This window comes from Mizuhopecten yessoensis, unplaced genomic scaffold (genome assembly GCF_002113885.1).
Source record: "Mizuhopecten yessoensis strain PY_sf001 unplaced genomic scaffold, ASM211388v2 scaffold715917, whole genome shotgun sequence".
In the NCBI taxonomy this organism is placed as follows: domain Eukaryota; kingdom Metazoa; phylum Mollusca; class Bivalvia; order Pectinida; family Pectinidae; genus Mizuhopecten; species Mizuhopecten yessoensis.
The window spans coordinates 52339-75129 of NW_018479856.1; the positions used below are offsets into that span (position 1 = coordinate 52339).

Genomic DNA, 22791 nt, shown 5'->3' on the forward strand with positions numbered 1-22791 from the left:
GTTAAGGTTTTCTGTATTAGGAGTCGCTATGTCCGTTCTTACCTCAGACGAACGTCCACATATCACGGACGGCTATAACTTACCAGGTCAATCGGGCAGGGCGAGTTCCGGATCTTCGTAATAAGTGTGAAGTATGTCAATCTGTGTTTCCGGGTGATCAATTTCAGTCCAATCAATCTTACGCTCATCAGGAGTGTAGAACTATACTTACACTGTATCTACAGCGCTCTGTCCTAAACCTACAACCAGAGCCTTGAGCGACGTCGAAATATTTAGATGGCGATCTCGTAAATACATGTAAATACATGATTGGCTATTACTGGTAGGGTCATATTCTCACTGTTTAACCGATTCTTAAAATATAATGGTTGCAGTATTGGTACCTTTCGTATGACGTGATAAGACATTTCTTAACGAAGCCGATGCTTTTGTACGATGCTCGGGAAATGACAGAGAGAAAAAAATTCGAACATATTTGCAACGTTATTATAAAAGAAAAAGGTAGTTTGTATTAAAGTAGATACAGCATATATTTAAGCAATGAATGTTTTTAGCAATTGTGGCTATGGTCCTATAACACACATTGCTATTGATGACTAACTTAACAAAGCCCGGTTATTTTATGTAAGAATGTCAGCAATAGAATGTGTTAAAGGACCATAACAATATTTGCTAAAATATTCATTACATTTATTTACATTTTGAAAGAGTAGTTACGCTTACTTAAGTTATTTCGGACAGTTCTTTGAACAGCAAATTAAGTGTTGACAACAATGAAATTGATGACGTCACAAAAGAGCATGATAACGTGGAAATAGCAAATGTTGTTATAGTCTCATAGCAACGGAAGGACGCAGAGCAAATGTAAATATTGAGCAATATTTTGAGATAACAACTAAACGGCGCTCGGAATTGGAAGAATATCCGGATCACAGGAATAAAAAAATATGATGAATAATATAAACTAAATATAAAATAAATATGCGTTGATATTTTTCCTTTCAAGTTGATGGCTATTTACCTTTCTGATATAATTACTTTGTATGAACTTTTTTAAGAATTCGTATAAATGAAATACTGTCTTTGTAATGAACTACGTGATACAATTGACGACACAATATCTCTATGGAACAATGTAGAGTAGGCGGCATGTCATGGATATGCAATAGACGCTCCATTTTGCTTATTAATGCAGGCTTATTTGACTATCTATGAATTCGGGAGAACACCTCCGTCTAATCAGCTGATTAAGGTGTTTTTATGGTACTTAGTTGTGACTGTTGACTTCACAGACAGACGAGAGGATTAACAGTTATATAAATGTATATAGCATTTTTTGTGCCATTATATAATCGAGTCATAACGTCAATAATTAGTGCATGTAGAATTATCGCCCTTTAGTGAAATGATATGTGTAACTGTTTTCAACAGAAATCATACTATCCTTTTGGTCTGCAAGATGTTTTATCATTGATTAATAAAAAACTTCATGAAATGATTATAAGAAAATATAAAGATGTGTTCCACTCGTGGAACCTTTTGTTCTGAGGGCAAAGCAAACATTCAGAAAACAAAGTTCACATTTCCCAAATACCAAGATAATTAATAAAACTCAATTATGATTTTTGTTTGTTGGCAATACAGGTCCAAGGTTTGATATATATTGACAGTTACGAACAATACAGTATAATAGTATTCGTTGTTGACAAATATAATGGCCGTCAATAGTAGACTCTGTGTGTAGACGTATTAGGGCAGTACCCTTTTATCGCATAACCTGATAGCGAATCGGTAGAACAACCGGTGTAAAATGTATTTCATGTCCTACACTATATATTATCTCCCGGTACTACACATTTAAATTATCACAACATGTGCATTTTTTAATGCACAATAATCACACACAAGCCATTTTTGTCAGTGATGACTGCAGAGGATCAGACGATTAACTTTGAAATTGTTACTTTATGAAAAAGGTCGAGCTCAAGGGGATTTAAACACAATCATATCCACTTTGTCCTGGTATGGTTATCTGAAACAGGTTCAAAATGTTGACTGAGTGTCTGGATTAAAGTTTGTCATTGTCTTTTTTTCTTTCTCTCAGGGCAGGGACCTCGATACAGTTTGGGGTTGCTTTCTGACGGTTTTGCTATTAGTGTGATTGATGAGTAATATGTTCTCATGCGCCGTATAATCTCAAATTTTGCAAAAGCTAATTACAACATCGCATTCATCTCTACCACTAAATATTTCAACAGCGTAATTGAATAGTGGCTTCATCAGATTACCAAACTTTTACCTACTTATCACACATTCTTATGGATTATGAAATGTGGATTATCACAATGTGTTTCCTCATTGGCACCGTTTGTTTGTCATTTACAGATTACTGTACGACACATATTTCACCAATCATTAAAAACATCACCAAGATACTTTATCTTCCAACCGACGTCATGTGATCGCTGAGATCCTTGGTCACTGACAAGTGTAAACAAACACAGTATTACTCAGAGAAATGCGGTATCTGTAAAGCTATGGAGAAAATTATTAAGAGCTAATCCGTTTGCTTATTTATGCTTAAAATAATGAAATTCGTGATGTCATACTGTTACAGTTGTCATACTGTTACAGTTGTTTATGAAATACTATTCTGCTACGGGAAACACCTTTGAGTGGATACTGTTTTGATTCCGAATCATAGCAGACATTTTATTTTGAGAAAGAAATATTCTAAAATTGACCAACCCATTTTCATGTCGTTCTCAACTCTTTCTTAATTATCCCCTTACTGACAATAATTCGATAATAATTCAAGGTTCTTATATATCGCGTTATTACAACCTATTTCGTATCCGTGGTTATAAGGCCTCTGCAACCAGCCAATATCTTTCTCAACTCCATGGGGAGCATACAGCCGCTGCTGCCATTTCGGCATGCACAGCTAGCATTCAACAAGTCTAGCACTGCCCAACCACGTACTCATTTACAGCTGAGTAGACTGGAACAAGCGGAGTAAAGTATCTTACTCAAAGATACAACCCAGTGCCGTGTCGATACTCGAACACGCAATCCTACGGTCACGAGACCGGCGTCCTACCACTTGAGTACCGTACATCCTTAAATCATGACGACCCGTGGTTATGTAAATATCATGTCACTGCTAGGTGGAATAAATTAACGTAGTAGATAGATGACAATAACAATTACCACAAATGACAACGGAAGAGACTGTCAAAGCAGTAGGGAATCTGCCCTCGCACCTCTTCTTCCAAACAGTATACTTTGTTTTGACCAAACAACAATAAAAACAAAAACAAAACAAAAAACGTTTCATTTTATTTATTATAAAATAATAAGTCATTGTAACAGAAAATCAATATATATATATTAATTAAACAAATTCTTACAATAAACATTTACATGTAGCCTGTTTGACATTATATACTACCGCATGAAATGTTAATGAATATATATATATATATGATCTTACATGAGTTTCTATTTCATGAGATTTATAAAACAAGTGTAAGCATTGTGCAATTTAGCAAGCCTCTGACGAGCTAAAATGAAAACTTCGTGACGAGTTTTATAAATTTCATATGAAATGAAAACGAGTGTAACATCCTTTTTATCACAATCAAGATTAGTGGCATTTATTCGTGTAAAACGGCAATTTTCATGTAAGCTTAAAATGTAAAAAACCACCATTTTGACTCCAGTGTCCTAGGCGTGACGTCACAATTGAAACAATTGAAACTTACAACCAATCACAGGGCTGATAAATTATAGTACATGGGTTAATACGCCAAAAAATATGACATGGGCATATTCACTGTATAACACAGTACATTATGTGATAGTTCCATATATCCATTAACAAAAGCATTTTCCTCTTAGGTATAATAATTTTTATATATTTTTCATTTTCGCAAACCATTTTATTTGTATTTAAAGAAATAAAGTTAACATTAAAATTATATCTAGTTAAAAGTGAAGGTTTTTATAGCAAAACGTTCGAACAAAACTGGTTCGATGGCTTATTCTTCTCAAACCAGTTACAAAAGTCACATTTCAAAATGAAAATAAATATTTTATCAACAAGATCGGATATATTGTTTCATGTATTGTAATGCTTTTAGATGTCTTCGACATTGGAAATGAATGATGCACGCGAGATAACTCTGTTTTGGTATCATATCACGGTATTGACATTAGCTTTGAAGTGTAAACGCGAGCTTCGTTATAACCATTGGGAATCAGAGCAGTCCAATAATCGTTCTACATCTACCTTTACTTTATTGAAAATTTAAATTTAAAGCAACATTTTACCAAGAAAAAAACAAATACCTCTGTGTGTATTGATTAAATATGGTCATTTTGAATCCCGGGACAATTTTGTTTTTTATTTATGATGCTTATGTTAAACTCAAAATTTCGAGGTCGTACTATTGGCCTGATCTTTCTATTTTTATCCAGTCTGACAACAGATAAATACACTGTATATTTATTATTTTTTATTTCACTTTCCTAACCATACACTGACGCTTACTGACACACCACGACACCATAATGCTACTCACTCTCATTCCCGCACTCACCCATTCACATGTAATCCGTAGCTCTGTATTGGTCTTAAACCATAACTGTTCATATACATAGCATCTACATCCGATCTCAATTATAAATATTTTCAGGGTCATCCGATCAGTACAATAACTAATTATTGACTTAAAACTTGCACGTTTTATGTTTTCAGGTTGAGCATTTTTTTTCTTAAATTGTACAGTTCCTTCGTACTGGTCGATTATAATCATTTTACTTATGTTGGAGTTCACATTTTTGATTCTTAGATCATCGTGTATAGAATTTCTTAAAATGAAATATTATTCATTCTCTATGTTATTCTTGCTCACGTTTCTTAAAGGACAATGGCTTTCAACATGTATATTATTAATACAACGTTAATGATCTACAACATGCCTGTATAATGGGCGGATTGGTCGAGTGGTTAACACTCCGGCCTTCCAAGCAGGCGGCGGGGTTCGTTCCCCGAAGTCGTCGTACGCATGGAATATTCCGAGAAAGTGTTTTTCTCCTGTCCACACAACTCCAACAACCCAGGTATAAAATGGTCTGGGGTGGATATCGTGGCATTACTGTATATTACATTTTTCCTCGTTATATCATACTCGCTCTCACTTGATTGTTCACAACACCATGCACCCCCTCTTTCATTCATTCATTTCTCCACTATCAAGCTTTCACACTCTATCACTTAAATATACTACACTGTATCCTCTTATATACTCTCTAACCCTCCCTCACTCCTTTTTTACTTGTTTTGAACGATATATTGCAGTTAAATATAGCACTTACAAACCTGTAATTTTAGTAGAAGAGTTACATTTTTTTATAATGATAAAACACGAGGAATGCCGATAATCACGAGAACCTGAAACGGTGCATTTAAACATGAATATGAATGTCAATATTCCTATAAACAAAGATTAAAATCAAATGAAATCGATAAAGCACTCCACATGTGGAATGTATTTGTTTTGAAAATTGATTTATCTTCCCTACATAGTAGCAGCTAGCTAGGTAACAGCTTCAGGAACTCGGATATTTTAAACGTTACAATAATCTCCCCTCATGGTTATTGCTTTATCGATTACCAAATTTTAATCTGACATAGATTAAACACTTTGGCCACCCAGACTAATTAGTTCCGAGCATGCGTGGTTGCCAAGAGAATCGTTCATCAGACTAGCATGCAGATACTGGTCACCTCTGTCCGACATATGTCCGTAGTTTGTTTTGTTGATAAGATCTGTGTGTTTTAGATTGACAGGAGGAAATGACGAGTACGCCCTAGATTCCTCGGTGATATCCGACTTGACGAAAGTACACATTTGTTCGGCGTTGTTATTGCTAAACGTGATGTTTTTATTCTTCAGGTCTAATATAAATAATATAAAGTCTTAACAATGTCATGCAAGGCTCAAACTTTAAATATTGGTAAAGCTCCTGTTCTATATATTTTCACATATATTTGATCTAACCTTGATTAATAACAAAAAAGATTAATACAAAACTGAGAGATGGCTTAATATAAAAGCCGACACTTGTTGCCAGATCCCTAACATTAAATTCTATATTATGTACTGAATAGTTGTAAATAAACTATTGTTTAAACCAATAACAAAATGTCATTAAAATCGTAATTACCTTATGTTTATATACTCTATATTCTACAAAATTTTGTAGAATGATTGTTGCGATATTTTAGCCTGGGTACTGTAGTTCAACCTTTCAAATTGCAACCGTATTTTATACAAAATATTGATAAGATTAGATATATATGTTCCAGAAGACCGAATTTGTATACATTACCTTTTTTCCTCTTGCAATACCTGTAGCCGAAAATCACCAAAGCACCAATGAGGCACATACCAACAGCAGCTAGCGTTAGGCAAATACTCAGAGGTCTTGACAGTACGCCTGGCCCTATCAACACAAAACAAAGAGTGATATGAAAATCCAAACATTCTGCAATTGTGTAGTTGTTGTTCTTTTTTTTTTATTTAACCATGTTTGTCATAGCAAGTACACTTAGACGGGCATTTGCTAAGCTCTAACTTGGCAGGTGAATATAGAATCAAATATGTGTTTTTTCAAATACATTTTTTAGTCTTAAAAAGGAGGTTTTTTTCTTTTTCTAACGTATCTTTTCATTTTACCTGCTTTTGCTACAATGACAAAACCTAAGTGGAATTGCGACTTTTTACAACTATTACAAGATTTAGAAAAGTATGCCACACAACAATAAGTATAACGTTGTATGTTGATCTACATATATATGTATCTTAATAAATCAACTGCATTATTTCAGAAAATAGGAAATTCCCTTGGAAACCAAAGTACATGTGTATATTGAATACATCTTAACTCAAAATAAAAATAATATAAAAATGTTGTTTATGTCTACTTTCGATGGCTTCCATTCCTGATTCGTTGATTGAAATGATCTCACAAAATCCAAATGACGTCAAACAAGAGCCTGCACATAAGTCATCGCTGTTCCGGCATAGGCACTCTCGCGGCGAGTAGATATAGGGGTCCTCTGGTGTTACCTGGAAACAGTATCCATATGTATTCGGTCAAGCAGACGAAACGTGTTTAGATTAGACAACATGTGTTTGTCGTAATCATCATCTGTATAACCTACTTTTAAGCATTGAACTTTTAAACTTATAATTTATAATTAAAATTAAAAATGCCTGCCTTATCGACAGTCCACACAATTTCGTTCAATAGTTTGAACAGCGTATTATCGCGTGCTGATTGGCAAACAAAGTAGTACTTTGACATTTTAACAAACACTTCAAATTTATTCCACAATTAGGTATCAATACAATTGCGTATGATATGTCTATAGGGTTATTCCAATTTTTCAATAGAATCTGAGCTGAAAGTTTGATTTGAAATTGTTTCGATTTTCCCCCGGAACAAATTTCGCGCATGGATAAATACAGTGAACACCGTGAATGGGACCTTGACCTCCACGAGGGAGTTATTTTTGGAAGTTAATTCGAACTTTTCTCTTTGCTCATTTTGTGAAGAATCCAGGCGTGAATGTATTTGTTGATTGTTTGGGAAACCGACAACAGTCGGTAGATTCTATAACAGCATCGTTATTTGACATGTCGTCTGAAACTGTGGATCCGAGACGCGTGAAACTGATAGCGTTTGAAGTGAGTGATCTAGCGACGGAGCACAGGTTCGTTACAAATGTCTGAAATGACGAATGTTTATGTGTGCTGTGACTCATGTCAGTAGGTCTGTAACTTATGTGTCAGTAGGTCTGTAGAATATGTATATTTCAGACATTTATAACGAACCCCTGTTGATCAGTGCAGTGTAACAGACGATATTTCTGATAAATTGCATGAGCGCTAAAATTGTCTACATTGCCGGCATTGCTGATTTCAACCGATGTGCATTTTGTACGATATTGCAGACCTTGGTCTTGTTTTCGTTGTAATAAAAGGGTTTTTTATCTTATTTTTTATTTTGCACATAAATTTACAATGACATTATCAAATCTCACAATGCCCAGCGATATTTCAGCAGCCGTAATGTTTATTTACATTGGATATTGTAGTTCCGGTCAGTGTTGTAATTAATACGCTAAGAATTGTGTCTCGTGCGGCATGGTAATTATGCCTCGTGCGGCATGGTAATTAAAGTCCCATCAACGACACAGCTTTCAAAGAGGCTATATAGTGACAATGCCATGCAAAGGTAAATATATGAGTATAAACAACGGTAATCAATTAGCAGGTCAGGGTTTCAATATGAGTGATAAGTTTAGAACGCCTGCTTTAATATGTCGTACAATAGTTGTACTTATACGCCGGATTTTTTGTCGCGCTCTTTACACTGAAATCTCACACTAAAATGTGTTCGGTAGATGTTTTCATTGTCAATATTATTCAGGGTTTAGGGAAAAAAACCGAAATTCTCCAGTACATCCTCCTGAGCCTAATTGTTCCATCATCAATGTAGTCATCTAGACTTACCTGACCAATATGACGTAGGCATCATTGACATATTAGAAACTGATCGTTGACACTAATATTAATCAATACATTAAATATTTTTTCCAACATACATTGTAGAGGTTCAGGTACCAACAACCAGAAACTTTGTTTTCAAACTTGATCAACATTGGAAAACTTTAGAGTGAAGCTATGTTATATTGATATATTGAAAGGTTTAATTGTATATTTGCAATGAGCTATAAGTAAAATAAAATATACATTTGTATCTATGTACCATATAATTCCGTTAAAATGGAAGTTTATAGTCTGTAGACAAGATAAGATTTCTGAAATGGTCATATCTGACGGTAAACGGTGAGTACTAATACTGTACATAGCAGAACAGTTGCCTTGCCTTAATACACTTTAGTCTAAAAAAGTCTTTCCTGGAGACATTAGTCTTTACCAGATGGAAAAGTACAAATAGCCGTTTCTCATTTGTATTTGGCCTGGAACCATTGGGTTTTAAGGTTCGTGTCGCGTGACACTGTTCTGGGTAGGTATAGTAATAATATCAGCAAATCAATAGGTACACCCTATAGCTGGTACAGATGTTTGAACATCCGTCTTTAAAGTGTTTTATGTTTTCCACAGGTGTTCTCTTCTGCAAAGTCACTTTTTTGAAAAAGCATAGTTTTGAGGACATGCGTTCCACAGCTAAAACCCGTACAGTGATTTCCGTCCTCTCCGGTGGACCCTATCAAAGGCGTTCGTGATTAGACAACCACCATAGCATCACATTGTGTGGTTTTGGGGTTGAACATTTGATACTAAAAAAAATTGCTACTTGAGTTTCTTGCCACGCCGGTTTCAAATATTAGCACAGAGAGTTCAGATCAGAATTACCGTGCGTTAAACAAACAATAGAGTGCCGACGGAGACGCTTGTATTACTACCATATTTCAGGGTAAGGTTTCCCGTCAGACAACTATAAGAAGCTGTTATATACATTATTTTCACCTTTTTAAAACATGAACTTATGTGTTATAAGAATCGATAAAATGCTTCTACTGTTTATCCCTGTAGTCCGATATACACAGATCCAGTATCAAAGTGAGCAATTTCGTATCAAATCATAAGGCTTATAAAATGACTGATACTATTTTGTGCATTAGGAGTATTATTTTCGTACAGTAGATAGATTTAAATGAGCAAATACTTGCAAATTTCACTCACCCAAACTTGATAATTCCCGTGCTTCGTGGTTTCAAATAAATGGAAGGGCTGAAAAAATGGTGAAACAGCTCAGTGAATTATTTAGCGATATTTACATTTAACCAATCAAAATGTAACCAACAGTTTCATTAGATATATGGTACTACTAAGTACATAATTGTTAAAATCATCAGTTATTGCATCTTATTACAAAAAGTAACATGTTCAGCTTATTTGAAAATGTGCATTCTTTCAAACTGCTGAGAACCTCTTAATCCTATTGGTCCAAACATACATGTACCAATGGAATATATTCAGTATTTACGACACACCCTGGGTTCACATTATATTCTGTTAGTAAAAACGCAATACTTCCTACAATATTCAATCATTGTCTGATTAATCCTTTAAAATGTCTTCAATTTGATAAGACTGATTCTAATGAAATAGTCTTTGTAGTAATTTAGTCAATTACCTTGGCAGATAATTGCTTTGAAAGGACGTCATCATCTAGGACCAGCTCCACAGTGACCCCAGGAAATTTGAATATCCTTGGAGGTAAGTCGTACTCCACATACACTTTGGTCATCTGATGGACATATCGCATCTCACAATTAACCCTTGTTGTCCACTCAGAAGGGGACGTCTGACTGGAATCTAATACAAATTAGCCAATAGCATACGCATGTTTTCACTTACATTATTCAAATTAATCATCTAAAAATTACCGTTAATATGCTGCAGGATTTTTTTTTTTTTTTTTTTTTTTTTTTTTTTTTTTTTTTTTTTGTCGAAGATGTGCACGATTCAGCAGTAGATATCAACATTTATTTTTTGTAACAATAAAGCAAATATACGTTTTTTATCTTTTATTTTAATAAACTTTCTGTACAAACGTTTTGTTGTTCACAAATACATGAAATAGGCGTATATAAACAATGTATGCCTACCAGCTCGAGTCTCTACGACGGCGGTGTTAGTTGAACCCTTATTGTGCATTGTCGGGAGTGGGAGGATCCGGAATTGGTACTCAGAGTTGGTGAGTACAGGTGTTATAGTAAAATTGTAAATTACCTGAAAATAAGATGTTTTATAAAAAATCAAACGATAATAACAGATACATTGTATTAAAGCAAACAAAATCGAATAACAGGAATATCCTCTTAAGATTCTTTAGACCTTTTTCTGCAGTTAAAAAATGTTCTTAGCAACTTAAAGGTATTTTGGTACAATATTTCCGATATTGCAATTTTCTGAAGAAGTTTAACGCGTTTTTGTACCTCGGTGTCTGCTCCAACGTGGGGTTTCCTTGTGTCGATGACAAAACATTGGCGTGTGCCTTTGGCTACACCTTTGATACCTTGCATCGAAATCTCATAGCCTTGTAGATCATCTGTAACTAATAAAGCCAACCAAAATATCCAAAGAAGCCTGTGACGTCTTGTTTATATTGGTTCCTGACCATTATGTTTTATGTGTAAAATATAAATTATGTAATACTTCATTATTAAACATTATAAACATTACTTTCATTCGTTCTTGTCGCAATATGAAAAACTAAACAAATATTCATTAAGTCCATTATTACAAATTGGAAGGAAAGGAATGTCACTCACAGACACAATGCCATTTTTAAGTTAAGGTTATATTCAACCAAAAGTTAAGATAGGTTGGGGGGGGGGGGGGGGGGGGGGGTTGTTAACAGCACAGTGTAGTGGGATAGGAAACACTAACAGGTACAACGTTTGGTAGTAATAAAAACGTTTCTTTTTTATTAATATCTTTTGAAAAGACACCAGACCGTCAAGTAAAATATATTTTAAGCTGTTCTCAAACTACAATGTATCACAAATACCTGTACATAAATCTTGTCTATGTTTAATTCTTACCCATACTTCTATTTCTTCCCGATGTTTAACATTCGCAGTTCGAAACTTATCAAATCCATTATTTTCCCCTGTTCAGTTTATCCGTATCAGATACTCTGCCGATGCTTTAAAATATAATACAATCTTATTCTGTATAGAATTGTCATTTTGATGAACCCCGAATTTAATATTCTGAACATATTGAGTGTGCATGTACTTACTGCGGGACAGGGGCCACCAGAACATGGTCAGTCAAGGACGTGGGATTGTCATTTTGATGAACCCCGAATTTAATATACTGAACAAATTGAGTGTGCATGTACTTACTGCGGGACAGGGGCCACCAGAACACGGTCAGTCCAGGACGTGAGAGGACGGTCGCATTATAACTACCCCCGATACTGGACTGGTGCACATTTAACTTCAGAGGCACAGCATGGCCACTCCCAGAAAAAAGATCCACGTGACGAGCCTCAAACCCCCGGTCAGCACAGTCTATGTCGAAATACGGAATTTAATACCAAATTATCATGCTTCCGACGACACTGAACCACAGGAATTTGATAACTGAAACGCATTTTGTTCTTGCATGTACATGTACCTGTAATCTTTCTGGGTGTGATATTAGAAGTTTAGAGGATTAAATCAATATCTGATATAAACTTTTCCTCAATGACAAGCACACATTGGATAAGGTCTCAAAATACATTCACAATGCCCTACGCATGTATCATTTTCAATAACGTTGTGGTAAAATTGAAAATGAAAACAATGCAAATAACAGCTTAAATATCTTTTAAAAGTTGCCCATTTAAATTAACAAAACATATTAATTACAAGCAAACAAAAGACAATTATTTATGTACACAATTGCGATTAGATACCTCTTCATCTACATAGGGAAAAGGCATCAGAGACAAATCGGCCTGGCGTGGAACTATATAACATGTAAATGCTCAGATGTGACACCGTCTTGCCACTTATTTATGCAAAACCAATCGAGGAGTTAACCAAAACCATTATCACACGGTATATTAATATCTCATAATTAGGTTTAAGAACGATTAAGCCTTAATTCAGGTTTTTGTATATCAGCAAAATAAGATACGTGATAATTTCTTGGAGAATTATTTAATAAGTGGCAAGTCGATATCACATCTTAGAATTAACATGATGAAAAGCAGAGTTACCTACTTACGTGATAATTATTTCGGCAAAATTATCTCAGAAAATTAAAAGAATTGTCGACATAATTTAAACGTTATTGCGCGTATTCATAAATTATGCCTACATCTGTTTAGCATCATGTCGACATAAGTACATTGTAGCTTGCAAGTCGACAATTGATGGCATATATATACCACCATACATATCTGATTACGGCTTATAGGAAATGGATATGCATTATACACACATATTTTATCTACACTGCACTCTGTACATACAATGTACACGTGTCTTCATCTTTATCGGTTTTCTTACCATTATAGGTGTACACTGTACAGGGGAGATCTGCCTGTCAATCAAAATAAAAGGTCAAATAGATTTCAAAAACGAAAGAATTGTTCAATAAATATCGGTGGTTGTCATTATTTCATGTTGACATCACTAATGCAGACTTGGCAAAATAGTTTACTTCTTGTATCCCCATGATAGTAATTGAAACTGATGTATACGCTTTGTGTGATTTGCTGTATCCCATAGTATATTTACGTACACACAGTTATGTTATTTTGTCATTAATGCGGAACCCTCTGTATTCATATGTTTGCACTTGCGTGTTCATAATCATTATCATTGCAATATTAAGGGTTATTTCCGGTATTATCGGGGATTTAGAATAAGTTGCTATATTCGTTATCTATAATATATGAATTACGCAAAAATGAAATCTCAAATTCATTCGACAACTGGTTTAGAAGATAAGCTAACTGTCCAAAACACCATATTTTGACTACTTCTGCATAGCAACGCAATATTTTGCTATGGTATGGTTTCTACGAATTCGCATTGGAAAACATATCTACACCAACAAAAGATAGCCACTATTACATGTAGCAATAAGATGTTAAGAACAAAAATTTGTAAATAAATTCAAGCCGATTTTATTTTTACTTTTCACGAGGCCAAACACGACCAATAACGCCCAAGTCCTTGGTTTACGACTATTGTAACTTCCATTGTCGCCGACCTCTGTATTAGCATTATCCACTATTTCGTGTTCACAGCCACACAAAGCCCCCCGCCGCTTTTCTTCCTTTTCTATCTCTGGCAGTCATTTTTAATGTGATTTATTTTTTCCATCCCAATAACTTCTTCGTCAAGAAGTTAATGCCTTTCTACTGTTTTGCTCTCCTCTGACTGACACGATAGAGGTACTACACAAAACGTTGATGTCTTGCTATCCTCTGACTGACATGATAGAGGTACAACACAAAACGTTGATGTTTTGCTCTCCAATGACTGACATGATAGAGGTACTACACAAAACGTTGATGTCTTGCTCTCCTCTGACTGACACGATTGAGGTACTACACAAATCGTTGGTGTTTTGCTCTCCTCTGACTGACAGGATAGAGGTTCTACACAAAGCGTTGAAGTTTTTCTCTCCTCTGACTGACACAATAGAGGTACTACACAAAGCATTGGTGTTTTCCATTCTAATATGAATGTCTGTCTTCCTTTGTTTACAAATTAGTGCGTCTTAGTTCTTATGTTCAAATCTGACCGTCTTATCTGGTGTGACCTTAGTTCCGGGACAGGGTACATCAGGTTGAGACCTCGTTGGCTATATTTATATTTCTAGTTTGGTGACGATGTCACCCTAGTATAAATACATAAATTCATGTATGTTAACGGACACCGAGGTATAATTCCTGTCGTGATTTAAGAAGGATATTTTGGAATGTGTTTTGTTTTATTTTTCCTCCTTCATTCATTTCCCTGCTTTCATTTCCATAAACGTGTTGGTGTCCGTTAACAGGTGTGCTATAACGACAGTAATTATACCTCGGTGTCCGTTAATAGGTGTGCTATAACGACAGTAATTATACCTTGGTGTCCATTAATAGGTGTGCTATAACGACAGTAATTGTACCTTGGTGTCCGTTAACAAGTGTGCTATAACGACAGTAATTATACCTTGGTGTCCGTGAACAGGTGTGCTATAACGACAGTAATTATACGTTGGTGTCCGTTAACAGGGGTGCTATAACGACAGTAATTAAACCTTGGTGTCCGTTAACAGGTGTGCTATATCTACAGTAATTAGACTTTGGTGTCCGTTAACAGGTGTGCTATAACGACAGAAATTATACCTTGGTGTCCGTTAACAGGTGTGCTATAACGACAGTAATTATACCTTGGTGTCCGTTAATAGGTGTGCTATAACGACAGTAATTGTACCTTGGTGTCCGTTAACAGGTGTGCTATAACGACAGTAATTATACATTGGTGTCCGTTAACAGGTGTACTATAACGACAGTAATTATACCTTGGTGTCCGTTAACAGGTGTGCTATATCTACAGTAATTATACTTTGGTGTCCGTTAACAGGTGTGCTATAACGACAGTAATTATACCTTGGTGTTCGTTAACAGGTGTGCTATAACGACAGTAATTATACCTTGGTGTCGGTTAACAGATGTGCTATAACGACAGTAATTATACCTTGGTGTCCGTTAACAGGTGTTCTATAACGACAGTAATTATACCTTAGTGTTCGTTAACAGGTGTGCTATAACTACAGTAATTATACCTTAGTGTCCGTTAACGGGTGTGCTATAACGACAGTAATTATACCTTGGTGTCCGTTAACAGGTGTGCTATAACTACAGTAATTATACCTCGGTGTCCGTGAACAGGTGTGCTATAACTACAGTAATTATACCTTAGTATCCGTTAACAGGTGTGCTATAACGACAGTAATTATACCTTGGTGTTCGTTAACCGGTGTGCTATAACGACAGTAAGTATACCTTGGTGTTCGTTAACCGGTGTGCTATAACGACAGTAAGTATACCTTGGTGTTCGTTAACAAGTAATTATACCTTGGTGTCCGTTAACAGGTCTGCTATAACGACAGTAATTATTCCTTGGTGTTCGTTAACAGGTGTGCTATAACTACAGTAATTCTCCCTTGGTCTCCGTTACCAGGTGTGCTATAACTACAGTAGTTATACCTTAGTATCGGTTAACAGGCGTGCTATAACGACAGTAATTATTCCTTGGTGTCCGTTAACAGGTGTTCTATAACGACAGTAATTATCCCTTAGTGTTCGTTAACAGGTGTGCTATAACCACAGTAATTATACCTTGGTGTTCGTTAACCGGTGTGCTATAACGACAGTAAGTATACCTTGGTGTTCGTTAACCGGTGTGCTATAACGACAGTAAGTATACCTTGGTGTTCGTTAACAAGTAATTATACCTTGGTGTCCGTGAACAGGTGTGCTATGACTACAGTAATTATACCTTAGTACCCGTTAACAGGTGTGCTATAACGGCAGTAATGATTCCTTGGTGTTCGTTAACAGGTGTGCTATAACGGCAGTAATTATACCTTGGTGTCTGTTAACAGGTGTGCTATAACTACAGTAATTATTCCTTGGTGTCCGTTAACAGGTGGGCTATAACGACAGTAATTATCCCTTAGTGTTCGTTAACAGGTGTGCTATAACCACAGTAATTATACCTTGGTGTTCATTAACAGGTGTGCTATAACGACAGGAATTATACCTTGGTGTTCGTTAACCGGTGTGCTATAACGACAGTAATTATACCTTGGTGTTCGTTAACAGGTGTGCTATAACTACTTTAAACGGCTCTTTATTCTGATTACATTACTTTTTTTTATTATTTCTCCTGGTATGAGTGTCTTTGTTCATACTCATTAGCCTTGTTTTTCTATGCATTAATGTCCCCGTCTTGTCTAGACAAGTGTTATTTCCGGTATTCTGTGTTTATGTGACAGATCTGTATTCCATGATATTATGAAGATTATATGTCGTACCGACAACTTAATTAGCTTTACATTTACATTCTATCTTATACTGTTTTAGTGCCCCATTAACACTATATAAGTTACGTCATACATGAGCATACGATAGAAAACGGGTTAAAAGTGTATATACATATAAACAGAAGGAAACTGATGAAAACACTCTTTATATAAAAAGACTTGCTGAAAAGAACGTAATACATACATATATTTATATGCTAAATATTGTAAGGTGAAATTGAATCAGTATTGATTTATTCTATTCCAAGAGTAGAGCACACAGAAGTACATACGTCCCAGGTTAGTCGCCTCATAAGCATAAGTAATAGTCCACAACAGGAAATATTTTTTCCTAAACCTGTAGGGATTTGGTCCAGGATAGCTTCACTGTGTTGATAGACCGTTCAAACCATGTCAAATAAAATATGTGATACAAATAATGTTAAACATAGGTTGAATCTATGTATTTATACTAGGGTGACATCGTCACCAAACTAGAAATATAAATATAGCCAACGAGGTCTCAACTTGATGTACCCTGTCCCGGAACTGGGGTCACACATGATGTACATGGACTATCTACTGTCCCAGGAGCCCCAGGTATGTAATACAATTTACACGACCAGGTATGTAATACAATTTACACGACCAGGTATGTCAAACATTACTACTTCACACCTGATAGAACATATTTCACCTCAAACATTAACAAGTCACGCGGTAGTGCTGATGGAAAATTAAACATTGAACATCAAGGTCAAAACTAAACCAATACTTCAACAGAAAAATAACTAAGCAAAAGTCAAAGTTGAAAAATGGACAAACAAAAGTAAACAAATATACAGATAAAGTAGGAAGAGATCTCTGCGAGAGAGGAAAGGAAAGGAATTTACAGAAAGAACAAAGCAATTTTACAGCAAAAAGGTATATCATTAAAACTAACTTCGATAGCACTGTGCTGTCTATATTTCAAGATGATTGAAAAGTATCGTTATGGGATTATCGCTACATCTTCAATATGAATAGCAGAGGAAACAGATCAGATGTTTGTTCAAACATTCTACGGTACATGATGTTTTTATGTCTAATAGAACAAAAGCTATTATCGGCAATTACGCTGTTTTAAGATATCAGTAAAATTAACCTGAGTCTAATAATAAATAAGAAAAATGTCGGATGTTGAATAGAGCACCCAGTTCATTGCAGTTGAGACCTAACACTATTTCTTAAGCATATTTTTCGCCGCTAAAAGTTATTTCATAGTTTATAACAATGTAATTGATATAAGAGTTATTAGGTGATTTGTAGCTAAATGTATGTTATGTACTCAATCTTTTATTTCACTCTGTTGATAACACTTGTGTGGACAGATAAGTGTTGTCTGGAGGTGAAACAGCCCTTCATCTTATACATCCCTCAACAACAGTTCAAGTATTATTAACATGCATTTCTAACATATATACGTTATTGTATTACATTTTTTACCAGTTCAATTAACTTACTGTTTGACAGCAAATCCCGTGTAAAGTGAACTCTCGCTAGTCCGGACTGTGAGTGTTTGATAACTTGGGTCCGGACTAGCGGGGTCCGCTGATACACAGTCGTTACCTGAGGGGAGCAATCCATCGTTTTCCTGCTGCTGTCCACCGGATGGAGCCATAAACAACTCGACAGAATCAGCATAAATCCCGGTAGAACGGAGCTAGGCAGCCATGTCATAGTGATAGGAAAGGCGAAATGGATTAAAAAGTCGAACGATTTTACCTTTATATACTTGTGGTCAAATGTCAGCGGGGGAGTGTCGATATGCATTGTTCTTTTAATTTCAAATGTCCATTGTTGACTGAGCGTTTCAGCCATGTAGAAATTAACAATGTTTGTTTACACGAAACGGCACACCAAATAGGAATGCACAGCTTGAAGGATTAAGTGACGTGATGCTGTAATAGTGTTATCTTGGCCAATATATTTGTCCATTAATACAACGATTTAGATAATATCCGCTGTGACGTATTCAATAACGCGAGGGAAACGTTATCTCTCAAATACGCTCTGAAATAGCGTTGTTATTGTAAGAGTAGGTTTCAAAAATACCCTTGATGTTTACAGAGAATGATCACGAGTGTTTGGAAGTACGAACGACTAACGTCCCCAGAAAATGAGACGATCTCTAACGAGTTCCCATATATAACTTACTTTTATCATATGGGACTTTGAGAGTTGTACAAAAATTAGCTGGAGAAAAGTTAATATTATTAATATTATCGCATAACTTACGTGTACCTAATCTTGATGCTATATAACATATCATGTTAAAAAATATGGAGAGGAACAACGCCATTTTTGCTTCTCATAGTGATTCTTTATTACTGCTACCACATTTTCACGTAAATGCCACTGAAGGCCAGCAAAGGGAGGATCGTTATCGAGCGATAATCCCACATTACAAACATATGACTCACCTTTATATCAGAAATGCTCTTGACACGTTAAAGTGTGTAGTTTTCCTCAGCCATACGTGCTATATAATGACAGTTATCTCCTGTTAAAAAGAGTGAGTGAATACTGCAACACGACTACGGTTACGAAATGGTGTTCTGAAATCATAACAACAAGAAAAAACATCATAAATGTATATACATGTACAGGGAATCCAGATATCATTCCTAACATAACTATTTCTTATAGATAATAGGAGTTTGTCTGTTATTTTCTCTCTTTAGAACTGAACAGACACCCCAACCAAACCCCATCCCCATCCCACACGACAACGTCATAATTTATATTAATTGGTAATAACTGATATAATGCTATGCTTTAATTACTGCAAAGGCAAACTTCTCCGTGTTACAAGTAACGATTTTCTACATGTGACAAGTTACAATGTTTAGTTCTGAAGGGCACAATTTTGCAGGGTAACAAATTTCTCTCGCACATACATACTTCTCAAACACTGGACTCTGCTCAAGTGAAATCAGCTGACTGGATAACGTGTGACTTTTATACTTTACATCGACAGGGGACCGTGCTGACTGCTTTTTTACTGTGTTTGGTTTGTCAGTATGGCCAGTAGTCTGAACCATATCGTCTGTATTCTAGCCCTGGTTTCTTTGACGCTTGCCAAGTAAGTCAACACTAGTATCACTCTTTGTTTACAGTTTCAGCGTCGTTTCAACTGCGTATGAGAATCCTACATAACATGTTTTGGATATTGTAACAGCCTATGTTAAGGTTGAATATCCATGTGATGAAAATACAGCCTCGTGTTTGATAAATATCCTTGGATTTTTCATTTTTTCTTTCTTTCAAATTGGCTGTGTTTACGTTCAATCTGTGTCGACCTACTTTCGCTTTACGGCAAGTGGTCCACTGTATTGAGCGCGATATCAAATGACGCGCTAGACGCAGTGGGACTACAATCCGGTTAGATGGTATGCATTGTAGACAGGCATGGCGATTGTGATTTTGTTCATTATGCCATTTGTTCGTGCTGTGTCATATTCATTTGCATCTATGGCGAATTTCACGTGGATATATTAAGTTATCACTTTTTTAGCCACCACCACATATATGTGTCAAGGGTCAATCACAGGTACTAGCCTCGTCTGACAATACACCTATACTATAATCAAGGTTGCTAACTCTGTCCCCCTAGTAAAATGACCCCGTTCCAGAAAACCTGTGATTTCGTCATAACTGTTCATAGTATGACGCCGGGAGCAGTCTAGATCGACAGGGAAATAATTGTTCTTTAATTTGATGTATGATTTGCCATATATCACGCAGTATGACTTTCGGTAGATATCATGAAACATCGAAAAAATCTCGAATTTCAGTTTGGCGGACATAGTGGATGTGCTGTCCACGGGATGACACGCTAAATCCCTAGTGGGTAGACGAGGCTATAGTACCTGTGGGTCAATTAAGTAAATGTTTTCTCGATATACAATGTATGACCAAAGCCTCTTACACTGTAATTCGAAAAAAATATCTAAACAAAATGTGGATGTATAAAAGCCAAAATCTACCAAATAACCTATGCAAATGGAAATACTGTGTACTCAGTCTGTTATATTTGTTATGCATGTTTAGGACATGGACATACCCGGAGGATGCGGACAGAGCAAGGTATCTGTTCAGGTAAGTGTGGCTATATTTCACTATTTATGCATTGTAGTATTATTGCATTGAGATAAGGTCTATCTACAGTACCAGTCCTGTGTCTATGGATTATATTAATGCCTCTGTGTTCAGATATATAATTTGTAATATAGTAGCTTTACCTTAACACTCTGCTATGTCTCACTTTCGTAAAAGCCATAGGAAATGGGTAAGAGGATCACTTCGAATCCGGCAAATCTGGTATATGAAATGAAATCAACAGATACCCATACACACATCAAACATGTCATCATCGTGTGCAAAATATTCAAAATAAAACACTTGGTTGTTTTAAACATAGCAAACAGAACACTTCAACTGGACCTATTATAGCGGGCCATCTTGGGGTTATTTATGTTCTCCCGTCATTTTTCAGGGGTTCCGATATAAATATGTTCGTGTAGAGAAAAAAATGTTATCGAAAGAAGAACCCTTGGAGCTCGAAGATGGGCGGTGGCCATTTTTTGTATAGGCAAGTGTGATCTGATTGTCACATTCATATAAAAGTGACACTGATTTTGTTGCAACATTTGTGAAAAAAGGGCATGGACAGAATATCATGCTATAGAGTGTTAGTCACTTTTTTATAATATATGTTCATGTATTTATACTGTTTTAGAGCGTGGAAAGCGGAACACGGGAAAACGTATCCCAGTATTCCAGTGGAGAGCTATAAATTCGAGGTGTTCCTGAATAATCTCAAACGCATCAACAGGCTGAATGTCCTTCACAAGTATGTACAGATTTGATGTCCTTAAATATATCCCCACATTCTCTATATATCCAACCCCATGCGTGTTACTACTTAGCGAACTCCTACATGTAATTAACAATGCTATAAGACACCATTTATTGAGTTACATTTCTTTTGGATGAAATGTTTGCTGTTAAAAGATGAGTCTCACAATATCTTGTTGAACTGTTATGTATGCCAACAACCAATGCTATCAAACATTTTTATTGTTGCTAATATATATTTATATATACAGTTTAATCTGAACATATTGCCGTCGTTTATATACATGTTAGATAGAACTTCCATACCATACCCTTTTGTTTAGTGTTACCTTGCATACTGCTTAAGCATTTCAAGGTCTCCGTTTGAGATTTTTGTAACATCCCCGGCTTCACGCATCCACTACACTATATATCGCTAACCGTCTTTATAAGATCAATTTTTAATGAAACTATGATGGCTGTGTTACAAAGTTTTACAGAGTAAATGTTATATGCATCAAAACTTTTGAAGGGGAAGTCCTGAGTTTGCATTGAATCACCTGGCGGACATTTCTACAGCAGAGTTCAAGTCGACCATCTTAATGCCTAAACGTGTGGCGCCACAGTTTGAACGGGAAAGGTGAGAGCACACGAACACATATCCTACCGAAAGTGATATCTTATTTTGTCTGTTATCTTTACTTGCCGGAAACAGAGATATGAAATTGTTAAAAGCGTTTACTGGAAGAACAAAAGATACTATTGTCAAACTGCATAGAAGACATCTTGCACATTCCGGAAATAGGAATAGTTTGTCTAACCCATTGTCTGAACTATCAGACTAACCTGCAATGTCTACAGAGGAATTCTCATGTGAAAATCGGATATTCTCTTCGTGTCATTTAAGACAAATATTAACAGAAGCTGAGAATGACCTGCTGCATCTCAGGCAATAATTAGGATATTTGGTTTTTACCTTTAAGTATTTTGACTCATTTCAGTGTTTAAATTGGCAAACCTACGTTTTATCTGTGTTTTAAGTTATACCTGTTTGACCTCAATGTATTAGTTGGCTGTAATCAGTAAAAACTTAATTGTTTATGTACTTATAATATGTTTACTGCATACCAATAAATACACGTTAAAACAAGTGTACTTACACTTATGTGCAAGGATTATACATTATCCTTGGCCAATTGTATACTCGTACAAATCATCACAACCCTGACTAGCCCTTTGATGTTACTGGTGTGGATTATACTGGATCACTTCCCGTCCCACCAGT

At 35.8% G+C, this 22791-nt stretch overlaps 2 protein-coding genes across 2 annotated transcripts; one reads left to right on the forward strand and one right to left on the reverse strand.

Moving 5' to 3' along the window:
• Nucleotides 1-5136: 5136 nt before the first annotated feature.
• Nucleotides 5137-18354, reverse strand: LOC110441380. Its single transcript, XM_021484498.1, has 10 exons — nucleotides 18237-18354; nucleotides 13112-13145; nucleotides 11957-12124; nucleotides 11042-11160; nucleotides 10712-10835; nucleotides 10237-10418; nucleotides 9783-9830; nucleotides 6992-7136; nucleotides 6397-6510; nucleotides 5137-5962 (listed from the first exon to the last, which is right to left on the reverse strand). The coding sequence occupies exons 1-10, from the start codon at nucleotides 18345-18347 to the stop codon at nucleotides 5700-5702; spliced, it is 1308 nt and encodes a 435-aa protein (XP_021340173.1). The 5' UTR covers nucleotides 18348-18354; the 3' UTR covers nucleotides 5137-5699.
• A 1188-nt stretch (nucleotides 18355-19542) lies between these two features.
• On the forward strand, nucleotides 19543-22644 carry LOC110441379 (cysteine protease XCP1-like). The gene is made up of 4 exons (XM_021484497.1): nucleotides 19543-19752; nucleotides 20721-20768; nucleotides 21409-21522; nucleotides 22039-22644. Exons 1-4 carry the CDS (start codon nucleotides 19691-19693, stop codon nucleotides 22148-22150), a joined length of 336 nt encoding a protein of 111 aa, XP_021340172.1. The 5' UTR covers nucleotides 19543-19690; the 3' UTR covers nucleotides 22151-22644.
• Nucleotides 22645-22791: the final 147 nt, after the last annotated feature.